The sequence below is a fragment of the Podospora pseudoanserina genome, chromosome 1, assembly GCF_035222485.1.
Source record: "Podospora pseudoanserina strain CBS 124.78 chromosome 1, whole genome shotgun sequence".
NCBI lineage: Eukaryota > Fungi > Ascomycota > Sordariomycetes > Sordariales > Podosporaceae > Podospora > Podospora pseudoanserina.
The window spans coordinates 2,837,704-2,865,483 of record NC_085920.1 but is presented as its reverse complement, the minus strand read 5'-3'; the positions used below and the strand labels follow the sequence as shown (position 1 = coordinate 2,865,483).

The 27,780-nt window shown below is 52.8% G+C and overlaps 12 protein-coding genes across 12 annotated transcripts; 5 read left to right on the top strand and 7 right to left on the bottom strand.

Annotated features, from left to right (window-relative positions):
- Positions 1 to 217: 217 nt before the first annotated feature.
- On the bottom strand, positions 218 to 2,672 carry QC764_108040 (uncharacterized protein). Its single transcript, XM_062942063.1, is given in 5 exon segments — positions 218 to 1,022; positions 1,078 to 1,262; positions 1,329 to 1,352; positions 1,578 to 2,632; positions 2,641 to 2,672. Coding segments are annotated over 4 exon segments (348 nt in total). The 5' UTR covers positions 1,616 to 2,632; positions 2,641 to 2,672; the 3' UTR covers positions 218 to 921.
- QC764_108030 (uncharacterized protein) lies at positions 1,908 to 4,262 on the top strand. The gene is made up of 2 exons (XM_062942062.1): positions 1,908 to 2,819; positions 2,883 to 4,262. The coding sequence occupies exons 1-2, from the start codon at positions 2,602 to 2,604 to the stop codon at positions 3,508 to 3,510; spliced, it is 846 nt and encodes a 281-aa protein (XP_062804983.1). The 5' UTR covers positions 1,908 to 2,601; the 3' UTR covers positions 3,511 to 4,262.
- A 9-nt stretch (positions 4,263 to 4,271) lies between these two features.
- RPT1 (26S proteasome regulatory subunit 7) lies at positions 4,272 to 6,300 on the bottom strand. Its single transcript, XM_062942061.1, has 4 exons — positions 5,964 to 6,300; positions 5,775 to 5,866; positions 5,603 to 5,717; positions 4,272 to 5,540 (listed from the first exon to the last, which is right to left on the bottom strand). The coding sequence occupies exons 1-4, from the start codon at positions 5,964 to 5,966 to the stop codon at positions 4,431 to 4,433; spliced, it is 1,320 nt and encodes a 439-aa protein (XP_062804982.1). The 5' UTR covers positions 5,967 to 6,300; the 3' UTR covers positions 4,272 to 4,430.
- A 101-nt stretch (positions 6,301 to 6,401) lies between these two features.
- On the top strand, positions 6,402 to 8,425 carry CCT4 (T-complex protein 1 subunit delta). Its single transcript, XM_062942060.1, has 4 exons — positions 6,402 to 6,616; positions 6,694 to 6,745; positions 6,810 to 7,465; positions 7,524 to 8,425. The coding sequence occupies exons 1-4, from the start codon at positions 6,566 to 6,568 to the stop codon at positions 8,364 to 8,366; spliced, it is 1,602 nt and encodes a 533-aa protein (XP_062804981.1). The 5' UTR covers positions 6,402 to 6,565; the 3' UTR covers positions 8,367 to 8,425.
- A 1,240-nt stretch (positions 8,426 to 9,665) lies between these two features.
- Positions 9,666 to 13,247, bottom strand: QC764_108000 (uncharacterized protein). Its single transcript, XM_062942059.1, has 3 exons — positions 12,435 to 13,247; positions 10,392 to 12,382; positions 9,666 to 10,336 (listed from the first exon to the last, which is right to left on the bottom strand). The coding sequence occupies exons 1-3, from the start codon at positions 12,547 to 12,549 to the stop codon at positions 9,800 to 9,802; spliced, it is 2,643 nt and encodes an 880-aa protein (XP_062804980.1). The 5' UTR covers positions 12,550 to 13,247; the 3' UTR covers positions 9,666 to 9,799.
- Positions 13,248 to 13,913: 666 nt separating this feature from the next.
- Positions 13,914 to 15,331, top strand: QC764_107990 (uncharacterized protein). Its single transcript, XM_062942058.1, has 4 exons — positions 13,914 to 14,144; positions 14,245 to 14,404; positions 14,483 to 15,080; positions 15,139 to 15,331. The coding sequence occupies exons 2-3, from the start codon at positions 14,391 to 14,393 to the stop codon at positions 14,958 to 14,960; spliced, it is 492 nt and encodes a 163-aa protein (XP_062804979.1). The 5' UTR covers positions 13,914 to 14,144; positions 14,245 to 14,390; the 3' UTR covers positions 14,961 to 15,080; positions 15,139 to 15,331.
- On the bottom strand, positions 14,494 to 17,762 carry ORT1 (mitochondrial ornithine carrier protein). The gene is made up of 2 exons (XM_062942057.1): positions 16,567 to 17,762; positions 14,494 to 16,508 (listed from the first exon to the last, which is right to left on the bottom strand). The coding sequence occupies exons 1-2, from the start codon at positions 16,708 to 16,710 to the stop codon at positions 15,618 to 15,620; spliced, it is 1,035 nt and encodes a 344-aa protein (XP_062804978.1). The 5' UTR covers positions 16,711 to 17,762; the 3' UTR covers positions 14,494 to 15,617.
- An 873-nt stretch (positions 17,763 to 18,635) lies between these two features.
- Positions 18,636 to 20,768, top strand: PRP28 (mRNA splicing protein prp28; the record flags this gene model as incomplete). Its single annotated transcript, XM_062942056.1, has 1 exon — positions 18,636 to 20,768. The coding sequence occupies one exon, from the start codon at positions 18,636 to 18,638 to the stop codon at positions 20,766 to 20,768; it is 2,133 nt and encodes a 710-aa protein (XP_062804977.1).
- Positions 20,769 to 21,084: 316 nt separating this feature from the next.
- Positions 21,085 to 22,005, top strand: QC764_107960 (uncharacterized protein). The gene is made up of 3 exons (XM_062942055.1): positions 21,085 to 21,613; positions 21,667 to 21,727; positions 21,795 to 22,005. The coding sequence occupies exons 1-3, from the start codon at positions 21,207 to 21,209 to the stop codon at positions 21,828 to 21,830; spliced, it is 504 nt and encodes a 167-aa protein (XP_062804976.1). The 5' UTR covers positions 21,085 to 21,206; the 3' UTR covers positions 21,831 to 22,005.
- A 115-nt stretch (positions 22,006 to 22,120) lies between these two features.
- Positions 22,121 to 23,660, bottom strand: URA6 (bifunctional uridylate/adenylate kinase; the record flags this gene model as incomplete). The annotated part of the gene is made up of 2 exons (XM_062942054.1): positions 22,121 to 22,992; positions 23,351 to 23,660. The coding sequence occupies 2 exons, from the start codon at positions 23,658 to 23,660 to the stop codon at positions 22,331 to 22,333; spliced, it is 972 nt and encodes a 323-aa protein (XP_062804975.1). The 3' UTR covers positions 22,121 to 22,330.
- A 1,169-nt stretch (positions 23,661 to 24,829) lies between these two features.
- QC764_107940 (uncharacterized protein) lies at positions 24,830 to 27,088 on the bottom strand (the record flags this gene model as incomplete). The annotated part of the gene is made up of 3 exons (XM_062942053.1): positions 26,750 to 27,088; positions 25,974 to 26,686; positions 24,830 to 25,915 (listed from the first exon to the last, which is right to left on the bottom strand). The coding sequence occupies exons 2-3, from the start codon at positions 26,391 to 26,393 to the stop codon at positions 24,830 to 24,832; spliced, it is 1,506 nt and encodes a 501-aa protein (XP_062804974.1). The 5' UTR covers positions 26,394 to 26,686; positions 26,750 to 27,088.
- A 170-nt stretch (positions 27,089 to 27,258) lies between these two features.
- Positions 27,259 to 27,747, bottom strand: QC764_107937 (uncharacterized protein; the record flags this gene model as incomplete). Its single annotated transcript, XM_062942052.1, has 1 exon — positions 27,259 to 27,747. One exon carries the CDS (start codon positions 27,745 to 27,747, stop codon positions 27,259 to 27,261), a length of 489 nt encoding a protein of 162 aa, XP_062804973.1.
- Positions 27,748 to 27,780: the final 33 nt, after the last annotated feature.

The window sequence follows — 27,780 nt, the reverse complement described above, 5'->3', positions numbered from 1 at the left end:
TAGAGACTCCGCCTCCGGATTCGGATATCTACAGTACCTTATGTGCTTATGTAGAATGGTATGAGCAGTGTGTACGGCACGGTATATTGCATGTACTACATGCCATGCATATTCATAGGCGAGCAAGCGAGGCGAGAAAACTTACATACATACATAGATACACCCACACGTAGCTAGGCTAACCTGCATCATATCAACATGGTGTCGTTTAGAAAATAAATCAAACATGAGCAGTTAAATGACAGACAAAACAAAAGGCCGAAAACGACTGTTGGAAAAGCATCGCAATTCTCTCTGTAGCCCAACGCTATGTCAGAGTCCCGGTGATCAATTTGCGCCCCGATTCAGTATGGATATCAGCAACAACAGCAACCCTTGAGATGAAAAGAAGGGCATTGAAATCTGCGCCTGATAACCTTTGCTCGCGCCGAAAGAACCTATGAAGACCAAACACCCCGAATCGGCAAAAACATTCCCCATATTCCCCCAGCCACACAACCCGACTGGAAAAGGAACGCGCCTAAAGAAATCCCCGATGTAAATGTTGCAAGTTTGCTGTTTTTTTTAGAGAGTTGAGAGGGCAGGTAAAGCAAGGATGGGTTTGCTTGCTAGCTACGTTGCAGTGTTGAACGCAGCCTTTGGTACACTTATGCCGTACAAGTGATGATGTGGTGGATAATGATATCGAAGCTAGGCGCACTCCGGAACGGTGGGAAGAAGCTTGCGCACGAAGTGCGGCATCTTTCGTGCGTGCATGGCGATATCGGGCCTGCCCCTCTTGAGGATTGACCTCGGCGTCTTTGAAGTTGGCGTCCTGGGCGCCGAAGCCGCCTTCTTGGGGGAGGAGGGAGATGTCGGAGAAGACGGGCCTCCAGACTGTCGGTTTCGACTCTGAAAGCTGTCCGCAGGCCCGTCTAACTGTCAATCTATACCATGTTGCCGCTTGAGGCGTTCGAGATTCTCCTTGCGGATGTCCAAATCCTCTTTTGACCTGACCATCTTGTCGGGCTGGTGGTATAATACTGTGTCACTGGTTAGTACGACCGTCACAAGCATAAGCACTCCTTCAAAACATACCAACGAGATAACGGTTCTGAAAGTTGTAGCCGTTCAGTTTGTCGCAGGCCTGCTTCGCATCCATAACATCTTCGTAGACAACGAAGGCGGTGCCCTTGGTGTTGCTCGCAATGCCCTGGCGGACCTGGCGAATGGGCCCGTACTTGCCGAAGAGATCGAACAGCTCCTCAGGAGTGACGTTGTAGCTAGTCCGGGGTTAGTCGGGGTTGCGACGGCGATAAAGACACATTCGATTGGTGGAAGATACATACCTTAGATTCTTGACGAACAAAGCTCTAGCCATGGATACTATGGTTAGCCAATGTCTCTAAAAATGATCTGTGATGGTGGAAACGATGATGGGAAATGGTGGTGATGGTGGACAGTCACCCCCAGATGGGTGGCCGTTGAACTGGTTGTCGGGCCTGGTGGAGAAGGCGACCAGAAAGGCAGCGAGATTGTTGAAAGAACGAGACAGCAGTGCAGCAACTTGCAGCACTTGTTGCGTCTTCTCGACTCACCGATTAACCTCCGGGCCAAGTTTGTTGGCGCGACTCATATCTCGATGTCGATTTACTGATGCTCGACACGGGTTTTCTCTCGATGGGGGTGGATTTCGTCAATGGGTTCGCGGATTCGCGGTGAGTTGTTGCGAGGCGTTGAGGCTCCAAGCGAACGGGTTTACGCGGGAGTGATGAGGGAGAGAAGTTCGAAAGTTGGAGGACAGGCCGGGTGGGGCGGTGCTGGTTTAAGCCTAGCCCCCACGTGATGGGCGTAATTGCAGTGGACTGCCAGCATCGCTCGATAACACCATCAGAGGAGCCATCCCGATCAATGATCACCCTACGCAATGGCAAGCCCAATAGCTCCTTCCTGGAACCATCTACCACCGCCTATACACGTGTCTTCTTTCGATAAGCTTTCAACTGTCGCCTTTGTGAATGACATTCGATATCCCATGCCTACCATCAGGCATCAGAACCAAGTTGCTTGGCACTCTGCACTCTTTTGGGTCGTGCATCTTGTAGCGACCATGTCATCCAAACTCGGGGTCCACTAATATCATTGATTAGCAGGTCAGATGCGTAGGTTTTTGGGGGTGGCCCTGCTTTTGCCCTGGCATAAGGAAAACCTCAGCCAGGAGCTATCCATTGGGTGGGAGGTTCTTTGAAGGGGGAAATGACTTGTTCAACGCCAGCTTCCCCCTTTCTTCACCGTACCAAGTCACTGTGGCATTGTGTGAAGTGTCTCTGGGCTCTGAGTGGGTGGGGGTTGCTCGCTACAACAAGCCAGGGCCAGCACCTAGCAGCAATTAATAAAACGACCACCAAAATTCTGCCCAGCAACAAATGCCATTCCACCACAGCAGCGCACTTTGCACTTTACGCGACTCCCATCGGATTTGCACAGCAAAGCGTCAGCGCACCCGACGGAGGAAGGCGGATCCTGGAAGCTTAGAACCACCTTCGCCTCCACTCTCCCACCCCCATTCAACTCAACTTCGCTTCTTGTTCCATTTTCTTCGATGAGATTATTCCGACTTTAATGAGCTTGCCATTTGCCATTTTCTGCCGCCCTGCCGCCCTGCCGCCACACCTCCTTCGCCTCCACCAGCAACAGCAAGCGTGTTTAATGGCCAAGGGGAACAACAACATGCCGTCCATCGCCCAAGAAACCACCAACACCTCGTCCCCCTCCTCTGTCCCGTGCAAGAAGCGGAGACGAGACGACGATCGCGATAACAGCACCCAGCAATTCACATTGTACGCGAGTCTTCTCGCGAACTCCACCGCTGCCGCCGCTGCCACTAACCATGCTGTCTACAGCTCCCACCACCACCACAACATCTACCCAGACAACTACCACCACTACCACCATGGCAGCAGCAGCAGCAGCAGCAGCAACCTATCCCCCCTGGCAACCACCACCAGGAAAATGATCCCCCTTTCTTCCAAACGCCAACGAATGACCTCAGTCGACATTGAACTTGACCCAAAAAGACAACACGATATCACCAGCAAGTTCCACCAAAAAGAAGAGGAAACACTCCCAGCAAAACCCCGACCAAACCTAGCCAGCAAAACCTCCCTCCTAACCCCCTGCCACATCTGCTCCCGCAAACCAACCAAGAAATCCGACCTGGACAGCTTCGCCGATTGTCAAGGATGTGGTCAGCGGACGTGCTACGTGTGCATAAGGGAGTGTCTTGGTTGGAGTCCACCGTCCCAGCAACCACCACCACCACTATCATTACAGACAGAGCCGTCGTTTACAATGATTGATGTTGATTCTACTGAGGAGCAACAACCACCACCACCAGTAGAAAGTGGAGGCTGGACAACAAAAGGGGGTGGGGCTGGGCACAGGAAGATGGTCTGCAGCAGGTGTTGCGTTGAAAGGGGCCAGGATGGGGATGTGGTTTGTTTGGGGTGTTTACCATTTGTGGAGGGTTGAAAGGGGGAAAATATGGTATCGGAGGAAATATAAAAGGCAAGAATCTTGGGCGTTTCTGGCAGGGGATATTATTCTGGTTTTTGGTTCGGTACCTAATGAGGGATGGGGCTAGGAAGGAGGCGAGTGCTGGATTATCACCACCGACGAGGAGGATCAACCTCCCAGAACGACGAAAAACCACCTTCCAACAACAAGGATGTGGATGTGGTAGAAAAGCGTGTATCTGGACAAATGTTCCCTTTGTGATGTTCACTGGGTGACATTGGAGGACACGGCAAGAAACGACACTACCCCCTCCGGCGACAAACATCCCAATATCAGGCTTATAGAAGCACGCAAAGTTGGTCCCAGCCCAGGAGGACAAACAGGCCCTGTCCGGGGAGGAGGGCATATTGTTGAGGAAATTGTACATAATAATGGCTGGAAAATAGCCACACAACAAGGGGAAACGAACGGTCCATGTGTAGGAGGAGGCTTGATTGGGAATGGAGACTTGTTTGGGCAGCAAAGGAACCTGCCCCCAAAGCGGACCAGCAGCAGCAGCATGTGAGGGTAGATTATGATACATAGTTCTTTTCACTTGTTATGATTTTGTACATAGTCAAGAGGTGGGAAACGCATGATGAGCATAGCAACGGGAGGAAAGCATTGCGTGTGGGTTTAGCGTTTTCACGACATCAGCGTAGAGGTATAAATGGCAGGCAACAAATTGGAGCTAACATATACCCACAAACATTTGAATACACCACTAGACTTCAAACATGTCCATAATCTTCGCTTGTTTATTGTCTTCAACTCCTACTTCATCCCCCACCCTACTCTAAGTCAACTGTCTCAGGTAAATTATTAACCTTGCTAGTCATACACAACCCGAAAACACACACAACGTCCCTGCTCCCCATAACAACCCCCTTAACCCCTTAGTTATACTGCGCATAAGCCGCAGTAGAGTTAAACTTGTGGTTACCCTTGATCACCTTGTCCACCGCATCCAAGAAGTCCTTCTCGGTCGCCACCTTCCTCCTCGCGCGGATAGCAAACATGCCCGCCTCCGTGCACACACTGCGCAACTCAGCACCCGTAGCATTGGGGCACAACCGCGAGATGAGTTCCCATCTGATGTCCCTCTCCACCGACATGCTCTTGGCGTGAATCCTCAGAATGTTGGCCCGGCCCTCGAGATCGGGAAGAGCAAACTCAATCTTGCGGTCGATACGACCCGGTCTCATAAGAGCAGGGTCAAGAGTCGAAGGTCTGTTGGTGGCAAACATGACTTTGATGTTGCCTCTAGCGTCGAAACCGTCCAGTTGAGTAATGAGCTCCAGCATGGTTCTCTGGACTTCATTGTCACCGCCCGCACCGTCATCAAAACGAGCACCACCAATGGCGTCAATCTCGTCAAAGAAGATAATGCAGGCCTTCTTCGTCCGCGCCATCTCAAACAGCTCACGCACCATCCTGGCACCCTCACCAACGTACTTTTGAACCAACTCGGATCCAATCACACGGATGAAGGTGGCGTCTGTTCGGTTGGCTACCGCACGAGCGCAGAGGGTCTTGCCGGTACCGGGAGGGCCGTAAAGAAGGGCACCCTTGGGGGGATCAATGCCCAAGTTGCCGAACCGTTCGGGCGAAAGCAGGGGCATCTCGACAACCTCGCGGAGCTTTTCCACCTGCTCCTTGCAACCACCAACATCGCCGTATGTAACATCGGGCTTCTCTTCGACCGTCATCATGGTGACACTGGCGTCGATCTTGGGCGGCAGTGGGAGAAGGATCTGGTACTTGTTTCTGTCGACACCAACCCGCATTCCCTCTTCGATATCCGTTGGACTGACGCGCTCGCCGAGATTCACGACAAACTTTGCTATCTGCTTGACGTTGATGACATATTTCGACTTCGCCTCGTCTTTGTCGTCCTGAATAATCTTGGTGCATCTCGCTACCTGAAGAGGTTGCTCCTCGGACATTCGTTGACGATCGGCGGCGATATCCCAAAGGTGAGGTGGTGCGAGACCGGTATCTGATTCCTGTATAGAGACAACATGTATAAGTTTCTGCGTCCGCTAGATGCAAGTGCACCGCTGCCTACCTTGACACCAATCTTGTCATCCACGCTCTGCTGCTTCTCCTTTATTTGCTGCCCTAGCTTCTTGATGGCGGAACCATATGGCGCGGCACCATAGGTCTTGAGAACCTGGATATCTCTTTGCGGATGTTAGCTCAAGTTGCGCATCGGTGTTGGTGGGTCGAGGGCAACGGACTCATCGGTGAGGGGCGTGATCTTCTTCTCTTCTATCTCGTCATCGCCGAATTTCTTTTGGTACTTTTCCCAGTTGGCACCTGTGGCAGAAGGCTAAAGTAGAGAGAAGTTAGCATTTCTAAAGTGCTGGCAGCGGGTGGTGGCGACGAGTGGGAACTCGAGCGACGACTGGGTCAATGGACATGCGTACCATGATGACGGCTGTCGATGGGTAAGCTGCTGGATTTCTGGAATGTATTGTGTTTGGAAATCGGAGAGAGTGCACCGGACAAAACTAGTTGAAGTCGCTTATTACTTGGGACCAGGCGCGATTCCTCGGTGCAGAATAGTCGTCAAGTGGTTGTGTGGTGGTTGGGCGATGATGGGAGAGGGAAAGTCGCCATGGATTCAACGAACGCAGAGGAAGCAACACCAAGCAGCAGTTCCGTAATCCATGCTGCCTTGGGCCCGCCCAGAGCTCCCCCGGCTGCGAGGCTGAAAGGGGCCTAGTCCCATTACAGCTAGCGCAGTGGAACTGGGTGTTCCCCGGCTGCCGTGTGAACGCCCGGGCCACCTCCCCCCAAGGAAACAGTGGGGGAAGCTGCTGGCGGCGGGAAGAACTCCAGCACCCGACAGGAAAAATTCCCGTCCCACCTTTGAAGCGTAGCCTGGGGAGAAGGAGCTGCCTACAAGCAAACAGAGGGGCACTAATAAGTTATCGCAACACCGCCATCACCACCACCGCCAAACTGCACAACCCTTGACCGCCTCGACCGAGTACGCCCCCCTCGATCCAACCTTCATATCTACAAAATGGCTGCCGTAGCACCAGCCGCCGCTGGTCCCAGCAATGCCACCTTCAGGGTATGTACCCAACTGCCAGCCCCTATTTGCAGGGCTCCGTCGAGTCGCGCTGGAGCTCTGGCTGACCCCCGCCATAGGACAAGGAGAAGCCGTTGGCCGTCCGTTCCGCCAACATCGTCGCCGCCAGAGGTATGCCTCTAATTATATACAACAGTACTATACGTCGGTGTCTTCCAGGTCTAACTATTCGTAGCTCTTGCCGATGCCGTCCGGACATCGCTGGGCCCAAGGGGCATGGACAAGATGATCCGCAGCGGAAAGGGGGAGACCATCATCACCAACGATGGCAGCACAATGTTGAAGAGCATGGCCGTCATGCATCCCACAGCCAAGATGCTTGTCCAACTTTCCAACGCCCAAGATGTCGAAGCCGGTGACGGAACCACCTCAGTCGTCGTTATCTGCGGCAGCTTGTTGGGCGCCGCCGACCGCCTTCTCGCCAAGGGCATCCACCCCTCCGTCATCTCAGAGTCTTTCCAAAGAGCCGCCGCCGCCGCGGTCAAGGTCTTGCATGAGATGTCACAACCTATCGCCCTTACCGACACCTCCTCCCTCCTTCAAGCCGCCAACACCTCGCTGTCCTCCAAGATTGTGTCCCAGTACTCCAACCTACTCGGCCCAATGGCCGTCAACGCTGTTACCAAGACGATCGACCTTAAGACGGCAGATAACGTCGACCTGAGGAATATTCGCATTATCAAGAAGGTCGGCGGGACGATAGAAGACAGCGAGTTGGTGGACGGTTTGGTTCTCACACAGCCAGTGATCAAGAGCGCGGGAGGGCCCATAAGGATGGAGAAGGCCAAGATCGGTCTTATTCAGTTCCAGCTCAGCCCTCCTAAGCCTGATGTATGTTCTATGACTATGCTTTCTTACCTGGGACTACGTTAGCTAATCACTGCAACAGATGGAAAACACCATCCAGGTCAACGACTACAGACAAATGGACAAGATCGTCAAGGAGGAGCGCATGTACCTCCTCAACATGGTCAAGAAGATCAAGAAGGCCAAGTGCAACGTTCTCTTCATTCAAAAGTCTATCCTCCGCGACGCCGTCAACGACCTCTCCCTCCACTTCCTTCAGCGCCTCGGCATCCTCGTCGTCAAGGACATTGAGCGTGACGAAGTCGAGTTCATCTGCAAGTCTACCGGCTGCAAGCCCATCGCCGACATTGACAGCTTCACTGAGGACAAGCTTGGCTCCGCTGACCTTGTTGAGGAGGTTCAGTCCTCTGGCAGCAAGATGGTCAAGGTCACCGGCTGCAAGTCCACCGGCAAGACCATCTCAGTCGTCGTCCGCGGCGCCAACGCTCTCATCCTCGACGAGGCTGAGCGCTCTCTCCACGATGCCCTCTGCGTCGTCCGCTGCCTCGTCAAGAAGAAGGCTCTCATCGCCGGTGGCGGTGCCGCCGAAATTGAAATTGCCGCCCAGCTCAACAAGCAAGCACGTGCCTTGACCGGCACCGAGGCCATCTGCTGGAAGGCCTTTGCCGACGCTATGGAGGTTATTCCCACTACTCTTGCGGAAAACGCCGGGTTGAACAGCATCAAGGTTGTGACTGCCCTGCGCCACAAGCACGAGATGGGCGAGAAAAATGCTGGTGTCAGTATCAAGAGCGGGGGTGTCAACTCGGATATTTCAAAGGAGAATGTGCTGCAGCCATTGTTGGTGAGCACGAGCGCGATTGAGTTGGCGGCGGAGACGGTGAAGATGATTTTGCGGATTGATGATATCGCCTTGAGCAGGTAGACTACATTAACTTTTGTGACAGAAAGGGTTAAAATGTCGTAATGAAAAATGGAATATACAATGTTTGCTTGGGGGGATAGATACCCTGGGTAATGAATATATGTGTAGCTCTGCTATGTGGGATAAAAGTGTGTGATAAGAGTGCCTCGGGCTATGAAGAATGCCATCGTGTTAATCTTCTTATCTGATGAACTTGCCAGGATTGTGAGAAGTTTACTGTGTATTTGTTATGTAGTCATAGCGGAGGGAGCTTCTCAAATACCTTGATGTATGTATCGTTTTGTACCCTCACTTCTATTGACATGGAAAGAATATAGTCATCATGCACAATAGCGACAAGTGCAGAGAGAGGGCTAGGTGTGGTCCTGTCCAGAGATGCGACCCAAGTGAACTGCCGCGGTTAGGTACAATAAAAGGTCATAGGAAAATTTGGGTGCAGACATGACACCACCATGTAGTGTAAACCCTTGTTAACGTTATGGCAGAAGCAACATTTGCAATCTGAACTGTCACTCGCGCTCAGGTCTTGCCTACCTATTCTCATGTAAAGCGGGACGTACTGAATTTCAAGGACCACCACATCTGCGTCTGATATATCAAGCGCCGAAATAAGGCAACAGTGAGTGTAGAAGAAGGGGGTTTTGCTGTGACGCGCAAAAACATGATACGGCCTCATTCATTCAAACCCGATTCTGCGCGTTGAGGGTAGGTTGCTGGGGGGGTTAACGTTAATTGTTTACTTCCAAAAAGGAGGGGGTGTCAAAGCCAAGCATTCAGTCCCCAACATCATAGACCTCACAACCAACAACATCAAGTCATGAACTACTTCTACCCCAAACATAATCTAGTCACTCAGCACATGATGTTAACAATGCCAATTTTGTAATATTTAATGAGATAAAAGAACAACAACACACAAAACTAAACCTCCAACTGCACACCTGAATAATCCCCCCGCCCCTTATTCGCCAATTTTCGCCTCGAGACAAATTAAGAAACCAGATCAAAAAAACAACTAGTAGTAGAGAGAAACCAGCCAAAAAGAAGAAAGAGAGTGCTTCCCTAATGGTACACGGCAAAAAAACTTCTCAAAACGCAATAAAAAAACTGTGAGGGGGTGATGAATGACAACGTACGATATGATATTGTGCAGTGATAGGAATGAAACTTGGGTAGTTTGAAAAGAGAAAAAAACACGCAGAATAATTTGAAGAATGAGATGAAACGCAAACTGAAACGAAAACAAAAAAAAAAAAAAAAAAAAAAAAAAACCAGAAGAAAAAAAAGGCAGAAAAAAAAAAACCCTTCCCTTTAAACCTTGGTTTCTGTTCGAGCTAGCCTCGGTGTGAAAAACAACACTTTATGCCCACAACAAGGCTGCAAGCGGAGGGGGAGGAGCTTAGGGGTGATGCCAAAGAGAAAATCACCTTTTCTCAGTAGTTGAGCTCCCCACCGCCACCACCGGACACCTGATCCAGGTCTTCGTAGCTCTTGAGGGTGCGCCCCTGGACAGCCTCACGCGGACCAGTGGTAGTAACACCGCCGTCACCCCATCGGTTACTTGAGCCTCCACGACCACGACCTCCTGGTGGGCCTCCAGCACCCTCGGGACCGCCATAGGGTCGATTACCACCGCGGCGTTCATACGGGTGTGATCGGCCCTGAGGACGGTTGCCCCCCTGAGGGCCACCCCGTCGAATAGGACCGCCACCACGATCATCGCCGCCTCCGTGCTGCCAACCAGCCGCATTCATGTTGCCAGCACCGCCCATCATGTTGAGCAGAGGCATGGCTGGGAAGGTCCCAAAGTTGAGCATGTTGTTCATGGCGTAGTTCTGGAGATTGAACCCGCGGGGAGTGCCCGTCGGCTGCTGGCCGCCGGACGGAGGGAAGTGCCCGTTGGAGTTGGCATCGGTACGAGAAGGCGCAATATGCGCAGGGTCAATAACGTAGGCATTGACCAGTTCGAACTGTACCCGTTTGTTAGCCACTACCACCGGCATATTGAATCATCGAAAATCTTACCTCTTCCTTGAGCTTATCCAGCCACTCCGGATGACGCTTCTCCACGTGCTTCTTCCAAAAATGCTCCTCCTTGAAGAGCTTTGTACACTCAGGCACTCGGCAGCGCCACTTGTGCTCATCCTCCTGCTTGACATACTTTCCAAGCTCATCGTTGACAGCATCCTCAACCGGTTTGCCACCGAGCTTTCTGAGATCGACAGTTTCCGGTGCAAGGATCTGCTTGATCTTCTCCTCAAAGGTCTTCACCCAGTTGTAGGCGCGTTGGAGCTGTTGCTCCGTCTTGGAGGATGTCTTAAACTTGCGCTCAGCTTCGGGAGCCTCGCCCTCTTCGACGTCTTCCGCTTCCTTACGCTTCTTGGACGGGAAGGGGTCGCCGTTTGCGCTCGCTCGAGCAACAGCTTTGGCAGTGGACGAGAGAGTGCTGCGAGGTCTACGGAGATGGCCACCGGGGCACTTTCTCGTCAACTCATGGATAGAGTCGCTTTCAAACACGCAGAAGAAGCAGAAGTTGAAGGTGCGGCGAAGATATTCGATGGAGAGATCAAGTCGCTTCTTTGCAACTAGCAAGTCGATATCGTCAACTTCATCGTCCACCATACCTTCATCCTCATCTTCTCCATCATCGACCGCTCCCTCCTCTCCCTCCTCAACCTCTGCGTCCATAGCTTCATCGGCATCGAGAGATCGCTCTACCTTTGGCTTTTTGACGGGAGCAGCAGCGACAGCAGGTTGGAGTTGCCCGTTAGCCCGCAACTGTTCGACATGCTCCTCAATATGGAGACTGGCATTGAAATCAGAGCCGAAATCACTTTCGAACTTGTGGATCAAATCTGTGGCCAACTCAAGGTCCTTGTGAATACGCTCGGGAGCAGAGAAGAGATCCCAGAGGGCCTTCTTTCTTGGGTTGGCCGGCGGGTTGTGCACACCAACGTGGCAGATGAAATCACCTCGCTGCTCATCCTTGACAGTCTTGCCGTTGATAGCTTCGAGGGCCTTCTCGGCAGTTGACATGACGGGAGGTTCAATGTCCCCGTCTTCATCTTTGGTGTCCCCATCCTCGGACGCAGGCGCTTCGGAGGCGGGATTGAGCATAATCCAGCCAATACGGTGAAAGCGTTTGCTGGGGTTGGGGTCGCTCAGCGACAACCACTTAAACCCGCCCTCACCTTCTCCGAGATACTCTTTGCAAAACGCCTCCAGATTCTGACGACTAACCGAGGGGGCAATGGTCTTGATGAGTAAGGTTGGCTGGTAAAGACTGTCGTCTCTTACATCGCTACTGACGGGCACCAGGTCACCGACACCGAGAACCTCGCTAGCAGCGGTGGCTTCACCTTCCTCCTTTTCTACAACTCCACCGGCACCATTGCTCTCACTCTTGGGTATGCCCTCCAACGAAAGCTCATCAAAGACGCCATTGTTGAGGTCCTGCTCCCATTGAGCGTATGCTTCACGCCGGTGCTCTTGCAACTGTTGGCGGAAGGCGTCCCTGATTCCCGGGACGTAGCGCTCCCTGAACCACTGCTCCTCTTTGTGCAGCTTAACGAAATTCTGAGCCATCTTGGCCTGAAGATCTTCCTTGTAGGCGTCATAGGCAACTTGAATCTTGGCCTTTTCCTTGTCTCGCTCCTCCTGGGCTTCGCGGGCACTCCGAACGCGCTCTGGCTCCCGGCGACGACCAGTTCTGAGTCGCTCCTTCTCCTCCTTGATTTTCTCGTTCGCTCTCCACCATTCGCCAAAGTAGGAAAAGCCCACCTGGTAGGGCAGCTTCAAAGGATCTTGAATTGGGTTTGCAAGTGGCATGGGCGCGGCCGCTTCTTGACCTGGGACATAACGGTCGATATTCGCAGGGGGAGAAACCATTCGGCGGCGGTCGTCGCGGTCACCGCGATCTCTGCCACTAGCATAGTCCTCACGGCCACCGCGGCTTCTCGGTTCGTATCGATCAACGGCAGGGGGGGATCTCGACCGACGGCGACTGCGGTCATTCCCTGAGCGCAGCGGGTTAGTCAACGTAAAGACAAAAGTATCCAGGCAACGAACCTGGAGATCTGCTCCGGTAGAAACTGTCTGATCTGTCCTCCTTGATTCTCGGTTCGTCGCGGCCACTCCAAGCGCGGTCACCCGGAGAGCGGGCCGAATCGCGATAGTAATCCATTGCGGTGAGGTGGATCAATAGCAGATGGATCTTCTTGGTGATGCGTGACACCCTAGATTCAAAGGTGCTTGTGGCTCTTTATTGCGGGGGGCCCGTCGACGCTGGTTGCGTTGTTGCGGTTGTCTAGGGAGACTTGTTTGTCGCTTGCTAGATAAATCGAAAAACTATTGTTTGGTTTGCAGAGCGGGAGCGTCTGTTTGGCGACATGATTGCGGGTTAGAAAGATGGTTTCTGCGGAACACAGCGGAGCATGGCGGAAAAGGTGGACGGGGGTGGTTAGGTGACATGGCAACGGGATTCAAAGTAAATGAAACAAGAACGATAGCGCATGAAGCCGCCTAAATAAACCAAAAAATGTAGAAGATGCCATTGTCACCACCGCGAGCCGTCTCAATCAGGGGAGGATATTGGTGGAGGCAGGCACAGGAGGGAGAGTCAGGAGGAGGAGGAGGCTGACATGAAGGTCAAAAGCAGCTTCCAGGTACCAAGCTGGGCATGCTAACAAGGGCAACTCCAAATGACAGGAGAAGAGTCAAGGGCAGAAATAAGGCCAGTGAAATCTTGGGGGAAGAATAGAGAGACAGGAAAGGGTCAAAACGAACAATTATGTAGAATGCGGACAATGCGCGATGGTTGGAGTGATGTGGTCTCTTGAGCAGCAGCTGATGCGCGCTCGAGGTTGACGTGGGTATCGCGACGGCGCCGAGTGTTGCGGAATCTGAGAATCCCAGAGTCCCAGAGAGGTCCACTCTTTGGCTGTTTCGGCTGGGACCTCACGTGATGCTCTCCACTCCAAGACACGGGCCACGAGGAGAATCTGGGGGCCTGGATTCGGCACGGGCCCACTTCCTGAGATGCTCTTGCTCTTGTCTTTGTTGTCTTCTGTCTGGGCTGGCAGTTAGCTGGCAAAAGTTCTAAGACTGTTGTGCCGTAACTATTATTGTGAGTTCGAGGGGAATTGTCATCTGTTTATTTTGATTGCCAAGCAATATCTCTGACTGTTCTCTTGGGAGAACTATTGACTGTTTACTGTCTCCATCTGAGGAAAGAGCTCGGCGCCCCTCCTTCCAAGGTATTACCAAAACTTGTAGGTCGGTCAAGCTCTAACTATGTGATTTCATGAAGGTGGTCGCTATATACTGTTTTGTTTCCAGGATGACTCTATCTTGTTAGAAGGACCCTGATCTTGAACTTGCATCCGTCAGTCAGGCCACCGAGGCTGAGCTCCATCTTGGCCGATCCCACTGTAGTGCCCCTCATGAGAAGGATCGAAATGGCTTCACAAGATCGAAATTGGAAAATAGCATCAGCATTACTTGACTCCATTTGAATAATTGCCACGAGAAAGGCGCATGCTATATAATCGTGTACCTGTCTCCCCAGTGCCCGTCTTCATTATCTGTAGCTTGACATCATCGAACATCATTGGTCATCATCTGCTTCACCACCATTCTGCCCAAGATCAATTGATATCTCCAACACACATATCTCAAAGTCCAACTCCCATTATCATCATCATCACATCAGGCCATTCAACCAACGGTGGTCCCGCATCTACTGCAACTGCTTAGGTGGGGTGTTGCTTCCAAAGCGAGGTATGTCGTCATACCTAGGTTGGCGGCTTGCCCGTCTCAATCCGTCCACAGCCTTTATAACCACCACAACCCCGACTTTTCAAACTAACAGCCTCTTTAGTGACTGCCAAAACATCAAACCGGCGATAACTCACAAAACACCGCCAAAATGACCACTTACATACCCCAACTCACCCTCCCCGAGTCCATCTTCTCCTCTTTCCCAGCCTCCATCCTCCTCCCCATAACCCTAGGCTCAGCAGTAGGATGGTCAACCAGGCGTAAGTAACCTCCCTCATATACCCCCAACCCTCCCATCCACCCTCTTAGCTAACATCTCTTTTCTTACTTCCAAGCAGCAAAACAAGTGCCCCGAACCTACCTCTCCCTCAACCAACCCCCCCTCCGCCCACCCCCCAAGTCTTCGGTCCAGTCTGGACCCTCCTCTACGGCCTAATGGGCTACGCCTCCCACCGCGCCTACAGCATCGGCACCTCCCCCCTCAACCTCCCGGGCATAATCTCGGCCGCCCGCCAAGGCACCACCCTCTACACGATCCAGCTCGGCCTCAACCTCCTCTGGATGCCTCTCTTCTTCGGCTGGAACCGTCCCATCCTCGCCACCGCCGATGTGCTTGCTCTGGTGGGAGTGAATGGGTATCTGGCCTGGTTGTGGGGGACAAAGGTTGATGCGACGGCGGGGTGGTTGCTGGCGCCGTATGTGGCTTGGTTGAGCTTTGCTACTTATTTGAGCGCGGGGACGGGGTACTTGAACAATTGGGACTTGAGCGGGGCGTATGAGAAGGCGGATGGGGAGACGAAGAAGAAGAGGTCTTAGTTGGGGCGTTTGGGGACGAGGTGGTTTTTGTGGAAGGGGTGAGAAATATGGATACACGCGAGGGTGATTTGGAGCAATGTGAGACGGCGGAGGTGGTGGCTGGGGCTGGAATGAGGGGAGGTATGATGATATTTTATGTGTAGTATGCTCATGGGGCTTGTTTCTAACCCGGGTGGAGGATGATGCTGGCAAAAATGTGGCTTAAGTGGGACTCGGGACAAGGTCAAAAGTGAGCGTGAGGATGGCATGGTTATGTCAAAAGAGCGTAAAGATTTGAAACGGCGGAACCAATGGGTCAGGATAGATCCCTTTGGGAGGGATCACTGAAAATATAATTACAAAACGCCGTTTTATGTAGACCATTGACATGCACACACTTCATCTCATTGCCACTACCTTGCAAAATACCCCCAACTCAAAATTGCCAAATCCAGGGCTTTTTTCCCCCTCCCCTTTCTCATCAAACTCGAAAGCAAATTCCCAGTAACGAATCAGTGCCCATTCTCCCAACGCCCGCTGATGATAATGTCGAATGACATAAAAAATACCCGCCCGCCGCTGCCGTCTATGTTGCCTGCCTGCCTCTTTGACAATGCAAACTCCTCTCCTTCCCTGGTATAACTCTAGCGTATAGATCCCCATCTACCCATCTCCCTTCTATTGCATAGGCAAATACTTCTTCAACCCATCAAACACCATAAAGATAAACGCCGAGCTCGGCACCGACCTCAACACCGTGATCCCACACCCCCTGTAGAACCCCTTCAGACCAGCCTGCTTCCACAACGCGGCCGTCTCCCCCATAAACGTCTTCTTGGGCCCCACCTCCCCAATCGGCGTGGTCTGCATCCTCGACTTGACCGTGTCTGCCGGAAAAAACAAAAAGTTATAGGCCATGCCCGCCGAGGCGCCCGCTACCGCCTGCTGCCAAAGGGGAAGGGCATCTTGTGCTCTAATCTGCTCGAGATGTTGCGGGGAAGTGGCTCTGCTCTCGTTCCACTGACGGAAGAGCTTGGTGGTGGTCTCCTTGGAGCCGAACCAAGCCGCGCAGCCGCCTGCTTCGCGGATGAGGGTGCCGAGCTGGCCGTGCCAGAAGCCCGAGATGCCCTGGTGGCGGAAGATGTCCCTTATAACGGGGATTGGCTTCAGGGGGGCGGCGGCCTTCCCGCCCGTGTCAGGGACTTGGATTTTGCACTTTACCAGCTCGACGGGGGTGAGGATGAAGGAGGTCATGGCGCCGGCGAAGCCGCCCGTGAGCCAGAGGGTTTGGAGAGACAGCGGCTTGTCGTGGGAGGCGAGGCCGAAGCCGTAGGTGAGGTCGCGGCCGATGCGCTCCCAGAAGAAGAGGGACGAGTTCTCGAGGGCGGCGCCGACGAGGGGGGCCGAGATGCCGCGGTAGAGGCCAAGGAGGCCGTCGGAGCGGAGGGCCTGGCGGAAGCAGTCGAGGGGGCCGGTGTAGCGGAGGGGGAGGTGGTCGGGTTGGGATTGGAGGCGGACTTTGACTGTGTCGAAGGGGTATTCGATGTATTTGCCCACTACACCAGCGACCTGAAAAGAGGTGCATGGTAAGTTTTACTGCGTCAATTAGATATGAAGGGGCACTCACTGAGCCGTAGACGATGTCCTCAACAGCCTCCATGACGGCGGTTTTGGGCTTGAGGATTACTGGTGTGGTGATGCAGGGGGATGTGGTGGATGATGAGGTTGGTGCAGGAGGCACCTCTGGTTTAAGTGTGACTGCTGGCTCCATAGTGAGTTGGAACTGTGGGAGACGTTCACTTCCTCCCTTCTTTTGACAGCCGGGAGCGAATAGCCCAGTGTCGATACCCTCCTGGGCGCACAATGGCACACACACGCTCTCAATTGAGTCCCCGACACTGCGCGTGATAAAGACGCAGGACACGGAGCAGGGCGCAGAATGCGGCTGCAGAGATCTTCGATACCTCTTATGAGGGGGATCCCGGTTGCGAATTGGAGTCTTTTTCGAGACAAGATAGGATGACGACCTGCAGCTTGGACTTTGGAGAGCGGGCGGGTGTGACTGTGAAGACACTGATGAGTGACAAACAGACTTGGACTCGGCCGGGTTGCAGCGAGGGTGAAACGACCCATATAATAAAGAAAAGACAAGACAAGACAAAACTATTCACTGCCACCACGACCCAACCCCCGAATTCCCACTCACATGAGAGCTTTGCCGTCTCAAGTTTCTTCAGTCACCGCTCAAAACTGCGAGTTGATCCCGGGAAACCCCACGAGGGTCAAGATCCAATGAGCGGGGCGGGGACCGGTCTGGAGGGGCTACTATCAGGAGCAATGCAGGGAAATGCTTTGATGGGTGCTCGCCCTTTTGTAGGCCGGCGAGGTCGTAGAGACCTCACACCACCTCAAGGCTGAAGCAGCAGCTTCTCCCGGTGTTGCGAAATCGGCTGTCGATCAATACAAAAGCATGGTGTTGTGTAGCGGCAGAATCCAAACTCGGCCATCAGATGTTCAAAGCCCTGGGAAAAAAAACTTGGAAAACCGTTCAGCCGTCTGCTGGTCAGCGGAAGCCAGCCGTTGTGCTGTTACCCTGGGGGCTTGGCAACCCAGGGTTAGCGGTTTGGCGGGGCAAGGAGGGACGTCTCTGGGTTGCGATTCAGTCCTGGGGTTCCTGGAATCGCATGATTGATGCTGCTTGCGTGAAGCTTTGTTGAGGTCAGCAATCCCAGACCTCGGTAGCAGTGGGGTTTGGAACAAGATTCGAAACGTTCCAATGGGGTTTTTTGTGAGGTGTTTTGCAACTGGGTTACCTAATCGGCATGTTGGGTGGGGATGATGGGCCACATGGACCATGTCAAAGATGATCAGATAAGATCATCTAATCAACCATCAGTGGCATTTGCCAACGACATCTCCACTAATAAGCCAACTCTGGCGCCGAGTTCGCTATTTTCGCTCCCCTTTACACGGGGCTCTCACATGTCAAACAGGTGCCGAACGACGAGCCGTTGAACTAGTCTAGACTCTAGTTGTTGGGATCTGTTTAGTGGAATATGGACCCTGGGATATCATAAGAGAGACCTCGAAAAATTGTTGCACGTGACCAACAACTCCGTGGTCACTCGTTACTCAGGAAGCAGAAGTCGTTGAAGTGACGCTATACTTTTATTGTGGACGGAGCGTTCCGTTGATCACGAAAGACTACAAATTCTGCCCCACTCATGTAGAGGGCAGAAAAATAGAGTGCGACAAAACATTAACGCCTTCAAAGAAGATCTACATACTTCTGATTATGTTTCAAGATGTGTTAACTATTCTGAAGGCGTCTCGACTATTTTGAAGGCATATCGATTATTTTAAAGGCATATCGACTATCTTCCAGGACATGTGGACTGTGAAAAGCCTAATTATTATGCGGAGACACCTATAGACAATCTTTAAAGGCCCATAGACACTCTCTTAAGGCATACCAACTATCTTCGATGCCTATGGGCTATCTTGTTCGGCCTATGGACTGTCTTTTATGTCCCAGGAGCAAACAGTCTTGAGCCTTAAGTCCTGTCCAATACATGGTGCACAGACCACCCAAGCATAAATCAAGGTACTCGCTTATTTTTGACCGTGAACCTTGGAGGCTACAACTGACCTTTTCTTCACACAACCACCGTTCTGCGCCCGCATGATCAACCACCGATGGCTTCACGACGAGAACCACCTGACCTGGCTGCCTTGCTACGGCAAAAGAAGGCCCAGGAGGAAGCCGCCTCAAAACCGCGATTTATCTCCAAGAAAGAACGCGAGCGCCTCGCCGCCGAAAAGAAGGCCAAAGAAGAGGAGGAACTGAAACGAAAAGAGACAACATTGGAAAATGGCCATTCCAATGGCAGTTCTCAGCCATCACGGCCTCGAAATGAAATTCCGACCGGCCCTAAGGCGATGCGAACGGACGACCGAGGAAACAGGCAAGGCGACAGACGAGAGGGCGACAGGCGAGATGATGACCGGGGCCCGCATCGCACCGGAGCAAAGCGCGGCGCCCCCATGGATGACGAAGGGCGGCGGACGAAGATGGAAATGAACGATGAGGCCGAGTTGCGCGCCAAATATATGGGACCCGTTGTCAACCAGTCTACCTTCTCGGCTAAGAAGAAGAGAAGGAGAACGGCCGCGAATAAGTTCAACTTCGATTGGGACCCAGATGATGATACGAGCCGACCGGATGATCCTATCTACAAAGACCGTCTCGAACCAGTATTCAAGCGTGGGGGCGAAGAGTCGACCGACGAGCTCGTAAGAAGAAAGGCGGAGGCTATCCGGCGTGGAGATCCAGAAACGGGAGAGGAGCGTGCCAGACAGCTTCTCGAACAGCACGAGCGCGCCAAGCAAGCAGCTAAACGCAAGGCTTTGGGCTCACATTGGTCGGAGAAGAGACTGGAGGAGATGAAGGAGCGTGACTGGCGCATTTTCAAGGAGAATTTTGGCATTGCCACCAAGGGCGGTGCTATTCCGAACCCTATGCGTAGCTGGGAAGAGTCGAATCTGCCACGGAGGCTACTGGATATCGTTCACGATGTTGGCTACGACGAGCCATCGCCTATCCAAAGGGCGTCTATTCCTATTGCTCTCCAGGCCAGAGACTTGATCGGTGTGGCTGTTACCGGTTCCGGTAAAACAGCAGCTTTTTTGCTGCCGTTGTTGGTATACATTTCTGAGCTCCCGCCCTTGAACGATGTCAACAAGAACGACGGTCCATACGCCCTTATCCTTGCCCCGACGAGAGAATTGGTACAACAAATTGAGAACGAAGCTCGGAAGTTTGCCACGCCCCTCGGGTTCACTGTCGTTAGCATTGTTGGTGGTCACTCTCTGGAAGAACAAGCCTACGCTCTCCGCAACGGAGCAGAGATTATCGTTGCTACGCCAGGTCGTCTGGTCGACTGCCTTGAAAGACGACTTTTGGTCTTTACTCAGTGCTGCTACATCATCATGGATGAAGCCGATCGCATGATCGACCAAGGTTTCGAAGAACCCCTGACCAAGATTCTGGACGCACTCCCAGTCACCAACGAGAAGCCAGATACGGAAGAGGCCGAGAATCCCCAGCTCATGAAGAAATACCTGGGTGGAAAAGACCGTTACCGTCAGACGATGATGTACACAGCTACGATGCCTCCACTGGTGGAAAGGATCGCCAAAAAATACCTACGTCGCCCAGCCATCGTCACTATCGGCAACGCAGGCGAAGCCGTCGATACTGTTGAGCAACGCGTCGAGTTCATCGCCGGCGAAGACAAGAGGAAGAACAGACTTCGGGAGATTCTCAACTCGGGCCAGTTCAAGCCGCCCATCATTGTCTTTGTCAACATCAAGCGAAACTGCGAGATGGTCGCTAAGGATATCAAGTCTTGGGGCTTCTCCACGACGACACTTCACGGCAGCAAGACGCAGGAGCAGCGTGAGGCTTCGCTTGCGTCGGTGCGGAACGGCCAGTCGAGCATTTTGGTGGCGACAGATTTGGCCGGTCGTGGTATTGATGTGCCGGATGTGAGCTTGGTTGTCAACTTTAACATGCCGTCGAGCATTGAGAGCTACACGCATCGTATTGGTCGTACGGGTCGTGCGGGCAAGAGTGGTGTGGCTATTACGTTTTTGGGTAATGAGGATACGGAGGTGATGTATGACCTGAAGCAGATTATCTCCAAGTCGAGTATTTCTAAGGTGCCGGATGAGTTGAGGAGGCATGAGGCTGCGCAGAGTAAGCCACAGAGGGGGCAGAAGAAGGTGGAGGATAGTGGTGGGTTTGGAGGCAAGGGGGGATGGCAGTAGGGCTTTTAATAAGATGCCTTCAATTTGGTCCTCATCATGGTTGTAAATCTTTGTTCTTGCATGTATCTGCACTATTAACCCTGGCTTTGCTACTAGGGACGAGGCCTTAAAGATAGCAAAGAGGCTTTTATAAACAGTAAATTGGTATTAAATATCTGTTATCAACCCTTATAGACAGTCGAAAGGTCCTAAACCATAATAGAATGCGTTTCTCGTCTCTCAGTAGCCTACGAACCACAGGGTTAGGGTCTCCCAATAGCCCACTCCCATCAACCAATCCCAACCCTAGAACTTTTTTCGATAACCGACCCTGTCCATCAAGCTCGCTCCCACCCTCACTCCCGATTGCGAACCTCTACGACCGCACCGTCACCAATCCAACATCCCCGTCCCCCGGGACGACGACGACGACAACAACAACAACACATCCCGCCCACCATGGCGACCCCCACCAACCCCTCAGCCTTCATCCAACTAGCGCAATCCCTGCCCCCCCGCCTCAAGACCTTTCTGGCGCGCTACCCCCCCCTATCCATCCTCCCCCTCGGCGCGGCCCACGCTCCGAGCAAGGCCCTCACCTTTTACCAGCGCGAGACCCCCAACCCGTTCCTCCCGCGGAAGCACCCTGTGACCGGCAAATGGCACGACCCAAAATACTCCCTGCGCAGACAGGCTGAGCTTGTCAAGTTGGCGAGGGAGCACGGAGTGGAGGAGTTGCTGCCTTATACGGAGAAGGGGACGGAGACGAGACTGGCGAAGAGGGTGGAGTTTGGGTTGAGGGTGAAGGGTACTGGTTTGGGTGAGAAGGTCAAGGGTCATAAGCATGAGAGGGTACTGGTTGCAAAGTACGTATTCCTTTGGGGAGAGGCGGAAAGATGGGGTGCTGACAGGATGATAGGATGGAGAAGAGGAGGAAGGCTATGCTTGAGATGCCTGGGCTTATTAGAGAGTGGAAGAAGGTATGTAGCAAGGGAAAAATAGTATTGGGAGAGGGAGAGGGAGGAGTGCTAATGAGATACATAATAGGTTGGGAAGCGCAGCTGGAGCAAGTTCCCCAGGTAAAGGCGCTACGATATCACGACGACGATCGACAGAGAAAATGGACAATGGGGGGGAGGAATACCAAGAGGATGATGGGGAAAAAGTGTATAGATTGGGAGGCAGGGCAGGGCAGGGCAGGGCAGCATTTGTATCAATACCAGCAAGACAACAAGCAAAAATGTATAACACACATATTCACAACCAACTTGCTTTGGTTCATTGATCAAAAGTGCGATATTGGTCTCTCCCAGGAATACTGACAAGAGCAGGTGCACTTGTATACCGATGGGAAACAAAACGTATGAACTACCTCGGCTTCTATCTAAGATTTGCAAAAGTAACTACAAAAGAAAGAAAAACGAACGATTCTTTTCCTTTTCCAATTTTTAAGTTTCTTCCAACTCCAATGCTTGCTTGCCCTTTGCTTTCCCATAACCCATCCATCCCTTCTATCAACACCATGCCAACCAACCCACCAAGTTCAGCGCTCAAAATATCAAAACCGCCCCAGTCAACTCAGTCTAAAAGTTCTCCCCCAACTTCCCCACCAGCTTCCTCTTCACATCCTCATACACTTCCTTTGGTCCCGGCGTCGCATCCACCTTGATCACCTTTCCCTCCTTGTCATAATACTCCACAACCGGCATGCTCGTCTCAACAAAAGTCCTAAACCTCTTGCGGATACTCTCCGCATTATCATCCGCCCGCCCGCTCGTCTTGCCCCTCTCCAACAGCCTCCCCTCCATCACCTGCTCCGGGCAGTCAAAGAAGAGCACCAGCTTCGCGGGACAAACCACCTTTTCAAACTGGAATGCCTGGTCCATCTTCCTCGGGAAGCCATCGATCAAGAAGCGCGCCTTTTTCGAGCCAGACTTGGCGATAGCGTCGGCCATGGCGTTCTCGAGGAGGGCGACGGTGACTTCCATCGGGACGATGGCGCCGTTCTTGATGCAGTCTTGGATTAGCTGGCCGTATTGGGAGCCGGGGCGGTCCTGCTCGGCGCGGAGGAGGTCGCCGGCGGAGAGGTGGTGGAAGGAGAAGTCGTTGACGAGGTTGGCGCATTGGGTTCCCTTGCCGGCGCCGGGGCCGCCGAGGACGAAGAGGACGGTTACTTCTGAGGGGGAGAAGGCTGGGGTGGGTTTGGCGGAGGAGGAGGCGGTTTGCTTGGGGTTGGGGGGCATGTCTGCGGTTTGAGGCGGTTAGTTGTGGTTTTGTTTGGGTATAGTTTTAGGTTAGATAGGTATGTAGTATTGTGATGTCGAGATTAGGGCAGTTGATGGGCGAGTTTCAAGAGACATGTATCGTTGGAAGTTCAAAAGTGACGCTCTTTGAGGGTGCTTCCTGCCTTGAAACCTGGCATAGCTACACACCTCACATGGCACAGCTCGATTGCCCCTCCAACAAATCGGCAGCTGCAAAGCTCCCGCCTGTTCTTTGAGAACCCTCCATGTCGCACCAACTCCTTCCCCTGTTCGTCCAACTGCATCATCCATCTCCGCTGTGCGCCCATTCGTTGTCCCCCAAAGAAAAAGTAAACTTACTCTTTTGCCTGTTAATTAACAACACCCACCCGCCAGTACCAGCAGCCAACACCAGCACAAACGGCCAGAACTTGACCTTTGTCCCATCACCGCTTGAACCGCCCGAGCTGTAGGATCTGTACTGTTGCGACTGGGAAAACCGGGGGGCAGCCTTGCTGGCGTTGGCGGTAAAAGCAGGAACGAAGGAGGTAGGACGGAATTGCTGCGACTTGGGCAACAAGGAGATGGTACGACGGATCGCAGCAGTGCTGTTGTTGCGCGCCAGTTTCCGCCAGGCTTGGCGTCCTACTGCTGCTGCTGCTATAGACATTGTTCGGTTCTCGTGTGTGTGTGAAGTAGTTTTGCGCGCGCGCGAGGGAAGCTCGTGATAGGGGATGGGCGGCGGGCAGCGCGCACAATGCACGATGACGACGCGGGGTGATGGGTGAGTTGTGGCGGTTAGGTAAGGGGTATGTATGGTCGGTCACGGACAAGCAAGCAAGTCTAATTGGTAAGAAAAGAAGGGGAAGAAACAACGGAGCAAAAAAAAAACACAGAACAGAATCAGGAGAGGATCGCAGAGATGGGATGGAGAGTTAGGTTGGCTTGTGCATAATTAGAGGTATCCAAAATAAAATTGTTAGTGTCATGTCATCTCATCTCTTGGTGGACCCCTGAATTGCCCGCGCCTATAGTTACAACCGTCTAACATTATTTTTCCAGAGAACGGCTGTGATGAGGCAAGGCCCTACTTTCCGTGTTGAAGTTATCTATCACACCAAAGTTGAAACCGAAAGATGTGATCAAGTTGACGCCGTAACCATCTTGACCACCTCGAGATATTGACCCCATCTCCTGCCCACCCCCTTCTGGGGCCACCAATACTGCCACATCAACCACATATCTCAACATGGCAGTTGCACAATCGAAACATAGCAATGACTTGCATCAAGCACACAATTCAAGCCATCACACGCATCACATACTCCCATCACCAAATACACAATCTCGAAGGTTCAGACAATTTTCTTGTTTTGCTATTTGCGAAAAAATGTCTTTCTCATCTCACCCACCCAGATATCATTTCCCACGTCCAACATAGTCCCCTTTCATATCATCCTCGCTATTCTCGCACAGCGAAAAGGTAAGATCTTTCTGATCGCTCATGCCAAAAAAGCCACACTGTAATAATGTACATATAGTCCACCTCCAGTCCATCCAAATTAGAGGTTGTTGTAAAAAAAGAACGAGTGCCGTCCACACTTTGTAAGATCAAGTTCTTCGCGCCGTCAAACGCCATTGGTATATCCAAACAGACAAAAAAGGAAAGAAAAAAGTTTTGGGTTAGAAAGAAGGCAGACAGCCACCAAAGGGCAGAGTAGTTGTCGACAAAGAGAAAAAACATAAAACAAAATAAAAAGGCTGAGAGAAAAGAAATGTATACATGCAAAACGACCAGGGCTTGCTGCCGTCACCCCTTGTCCATTCAAGCGACCCCATTTATCGTGGGAGGTTGAATGTTGTCTGAACAGGTGGTGGTGACTTGATCGCTTGCCCGGCGTAGGCACCGGGGATGGGCACCGCCTCGTACTGCTGCTCGCCCTCTACCATTGGCGCATGCTGAACTGTAGGTGCCGGGAAAGCAGGGGCGGTGATCGAGGAGGGTGAAAGATCGGCCGCCGTTGGTGGCTTGTATCCGGACTTTGGTGTTGACGGAGTAGCCGGGTTAGCTTTGGTAGGCGGGGCCTGGAGTTTGAAGGCAGCCTGCTGGGGAGTGAAGTTGGACTGAGGAACAACGAGGTTGTTGCCACCAGGAGTGAAAGGCGAATCGGAGGTGTTCTCCTGGATATCGCCCAGAGACTTGTAGGTTGTGGGCGGGAAGCGAGGGGAAAGAGCATATTGCGAGAAGGCGGGCGACTTGGGGCCGAAGCCAGGTGTGTTGGGGGCGGACTGGCTGCGAAGCTGGGCGAGGTAGAGATCGGAGCGGGCCTTGTCGCGCATGTCCATCGACTTGTGAAGCTTCCTCTTCGACCAGTATCGGTAAAAGACGACGCTGTAAAGCGTTATGCTGATGATCTCGACCACCAACTCGATAATGATGCAAATAAGAGTCCAGTCCTGGAGGCGGCAGACAAGGGCGTAGTCGACTTGGCCGCCAAAGAGTTCGGATCGACGGTTTTCGACGCAGGCCCATCCCCACATATCCTGGTTACCGCTGTTGGACTTGGAGTGCTGGAGGATTCCGGCGGCCGCAGCCCACATAGCCATACTGAAAATGAACCAGCCGACCGCGAACAGAGTGTAATAGACGCCGACCTTCTCCGCTCTCCTGTGACCACCACGGCAGTAGCCAACAAAGACACAAACGCAGATGATGAGCGAGACACCAGCACAGGCGAGAACGACCTTCTGAGGCCAGGTGTTGGTGTTGTTGGACCAAGCCGGAAGACCGCTCATAGGTGCAAGAGCCTTGGTGGCATTGAAAATGGCGAAAGAGGCCGAGATCATGGACAAGATAATCAGGGAGCAGCTGAAGTTGACACCACGGAGGGCGAACTTGGCCATTCTTACTCTGGTCTTGATTTTCTGCCGTGATTGTTAGTCCCATATTCGCACAAACCAACCTCTATCATCCTTCACTTACCAAATCCCTAGCCTGATCCTTCTCTGTGATCTTCTCCCGCGACTCCAGGTTCTCCTCTTCTCTGAAGGTGGGGCTCAGGGGATTTGTCAATCCCCTGCCGGGTGTGCCTGGTACTCTCATGGCGCTCTTCAAGGGCGACTTTGGCGTCATTGGTACTGTTGATCCCCTGTTTCCGATATAACCAAATCCAACATCTCCTGGCTGCGCCTGAGTGATTTCGTGTTTGTCAGAAAAGGGCCCCAATCTCGGCTCGATAGGTGAGTTTACTGCTGTAGCTTCGGCGAACCGTGGTGTCCTGGGAGGCTTGGCCAAAGACGAGGATGTGGATGAGGAGTCTGTAGAAGAGATGGAGCCGGCTGACTTGGTCCGGATCGGTGCGAGGTTCAAGGCCGTTGGCCGCTTCTTTTCGTCGAGACCCATCGTGGACGACAACGACAGTAAAGTCGTTTCTCCCTTCTTCCTTTTTTGTTGCTTGGTGTTGTGTGTAGGCGGCGATAACACCTACAAAGATGGACGGGAAGTTGAAGAGAAGGAAGATACCAGTCTTCAATAAAGAGGACGGTGGCGGAACAGAACCAAGGGAAAGGGTGTGGTTAAGAGAGCCCAGCTGCCAAAGGAAAGGAATTCCGGAAGAAGATGGCGCTCTCTTGGGGGGATGGTGGGATTTGAATAGCCGCTGCCACTACCACTTACACGGCATGCGGGCCTCGCAGCTACAGGGAGGTGTGAGTGAGTGGTCCGATGAGGGAGGCAACGGGTGCAATGGGGACACCCACGGTGGACAGGGGGTATTTTCCCAGCAAGCGGCTCTGATAGGGCGAGGTACCAAGCTGCCAATAAAGCCCGGGCGACTCGTGATGGAAAATAGACGCCCACTGGAGTGACGGAGCGGCACTGGAGCTAGTTTTGCTGGGCGGCCCGAAGAGAGACCCGCGGGTGGGTTGCAGATGCTGGTTACAGGAGCGTGTTCCTAATGTTCCTGGCGGTCTAGAAGGAAACCTGGAAGGAAGAAGAACAGGAGAAGAGTCTCACTTCACAATGAATGACAAGAGGAAAGAAGAGTCCTGACGATCATCAAGGCTAGAGAAATCTGCTAGATAAGCGGAGGACACTGGTCCTAGCTCGCAAAGAGGGGGCATCTCAATATAGCAATACGCTGTTGGTTGAGGGAAATGGGACCTTGGGGGGTGTCATGGGTGATGGTACCGAAGTGCGTGCATAGTGCTCGGAGCTTGGGACTTCAACAGCACAAGTAGTGAGAGAAAAAGACTAATACTACCACCGTTTAACTGCAAATGCCCAGAGCTACAAGCAGCGTTCTTGGAAGCCTCTTCACCGTGTCATCAGAAGCTACTCGGCCCATCAATGGCTGCAGAAACATGTGCTCGGGTTCATGGAACATGGCCGGGCGGGTGGTGATGCTCGATCTGTTCCACGGCGAGAGGGACGAGAGAGGACTCATTCTCTGGCGGTGCTTGGCGCTCAAAGTCGTCGCAACCCGGGGCGGGGCTGGCGCATATGCAAGTGCTTGGAATCTATTGGATGGAGGCCTGTGTCGAGCAGGACCATTTCTGCCGAAAGAGCGTGAGGTTGGACGCCGGCCTGGGCGGGACAGTCGCTGGTTGGGCGGCAAGAGAGTGACTGTCGTCGAGTTGAGGTTGGACTCCCCCTGTCGTGCAGCTGCCACCCCTGCCGTTGCTGCCACCAATGATCTGCGTCTAACCCTGTGGGGTTCGGATTGCTTGAAAGCAGGCATCCAATCAGCGACTAGCATTCTGTGATCTCTCTGCCGGTCATGCAGCTCAGC

Bases quoted from the DNA above. Each gene is read 5' to 3' on its own strand.
- QC764_108030 (XM_062942062.1), top strand. From the start codon at position 2,602: ATGAGCTTGCCATTTGCCATTTTCTGCCGCCCTGCCGCCCTGCCGCCA. The intron at 2,820-2,882 runs GTACGCGAGTCT...TGCTGTCTACAG, and splicing joins AGCACCCAGCAATTCACATT to CTCCCACCACCACCACAACA.
- RPT1 (XM_062942061.1), bottom strand. The intron at 5,718-5,774 runs GTCCGTTGCCCT...ACATCCGCAAAG, and splicing joins ATCACGCCCCTCACCGATGA to AGATATCCAGGTTCTCAAGA. The intron at 5,541-5,602 runs GTAGGCAGCGGT...GTCTCTATACAG, and splicing joins ATGACAAGATTGGTGTCAAG to GAATCAGATACCGGTCTCGC.
- CCT4 (XM_062942060.1), top strand. From the start codon at position 6,566: ATGGCTGCCGTAGCACCAGCCGCCGCTGGTCCCAGCAATGCCACCTTC. The intron at 6,746-6,809 runs GTATGCCTCTAA...AACTATTCGTAG, and splicing joins CAACATCGTCGCCGCCAGAG to CTCTTGCCGATGCCGTCCGG. The intron at 7,466-7,523 runs GTATGTTCTATG...TCACTGCAACAG, and splicing joins TCAGCCCTCCTAAGCCTGAT to ATGGAAAACACCATCCAGGT.
- QC764_108000 (XM_062942059.1), bottom strand. From the start codon at position 12,549: ATGGATTACTATCGCGATTCGGCCCGCTCTCCGGGTGACCGCGCTTGG. The intron at 12,383-12,434 runs GTTCGTTGCCTG...CGCTGCGCTCAG, and splicing joins CTACCGGAGCAGATCTCCAG to GGAATGACCGCAGTCGCCGT. The intron at 10,337-10,391 runs GTAAGATTTTCG...AAACGGGTACAG, and splicing joins TGGATAAGCTCAAGGAAGAG to TTCGAACTGGTCAATGCCTA.
- ORT1 (XM_062942057.1), bottom strand. From the start codon at position 16,710: ATGGAGCCAGCAGTCACACTTAAACCAGAGGTGCCTCCTGCACCAACC. The intron at 16,509-16,566 runs GTGAGTGCCCCT...ACCTCTTTTCAG, and splicing joins AGGACATCGTCTACGGCTCA to GTCGCTGGTGTAGTGGGCAA.
- QC764_107960 (XM_062942055.1), top strand. From the start codon at position 21,207: ATGGCGACCCCCACCAACCCCTCAGCCTTCATCCAACTAGCGCAATCC. The intron at 21,614-21,666 runs GTACGTATTCCT...ACAGGATGATAG, and splicing joins GAGAGGGTACTGGTTGCAAA to GATGGAGAAGAGGAGGAAGG. The intron at 21,728-21,794 runs GTATGTAGCAAG...GATACATAATAG, and splicing joins TTATTAGAGAGTGGAAGAAG to GTTGGGAAGCGCAGCTGGAG.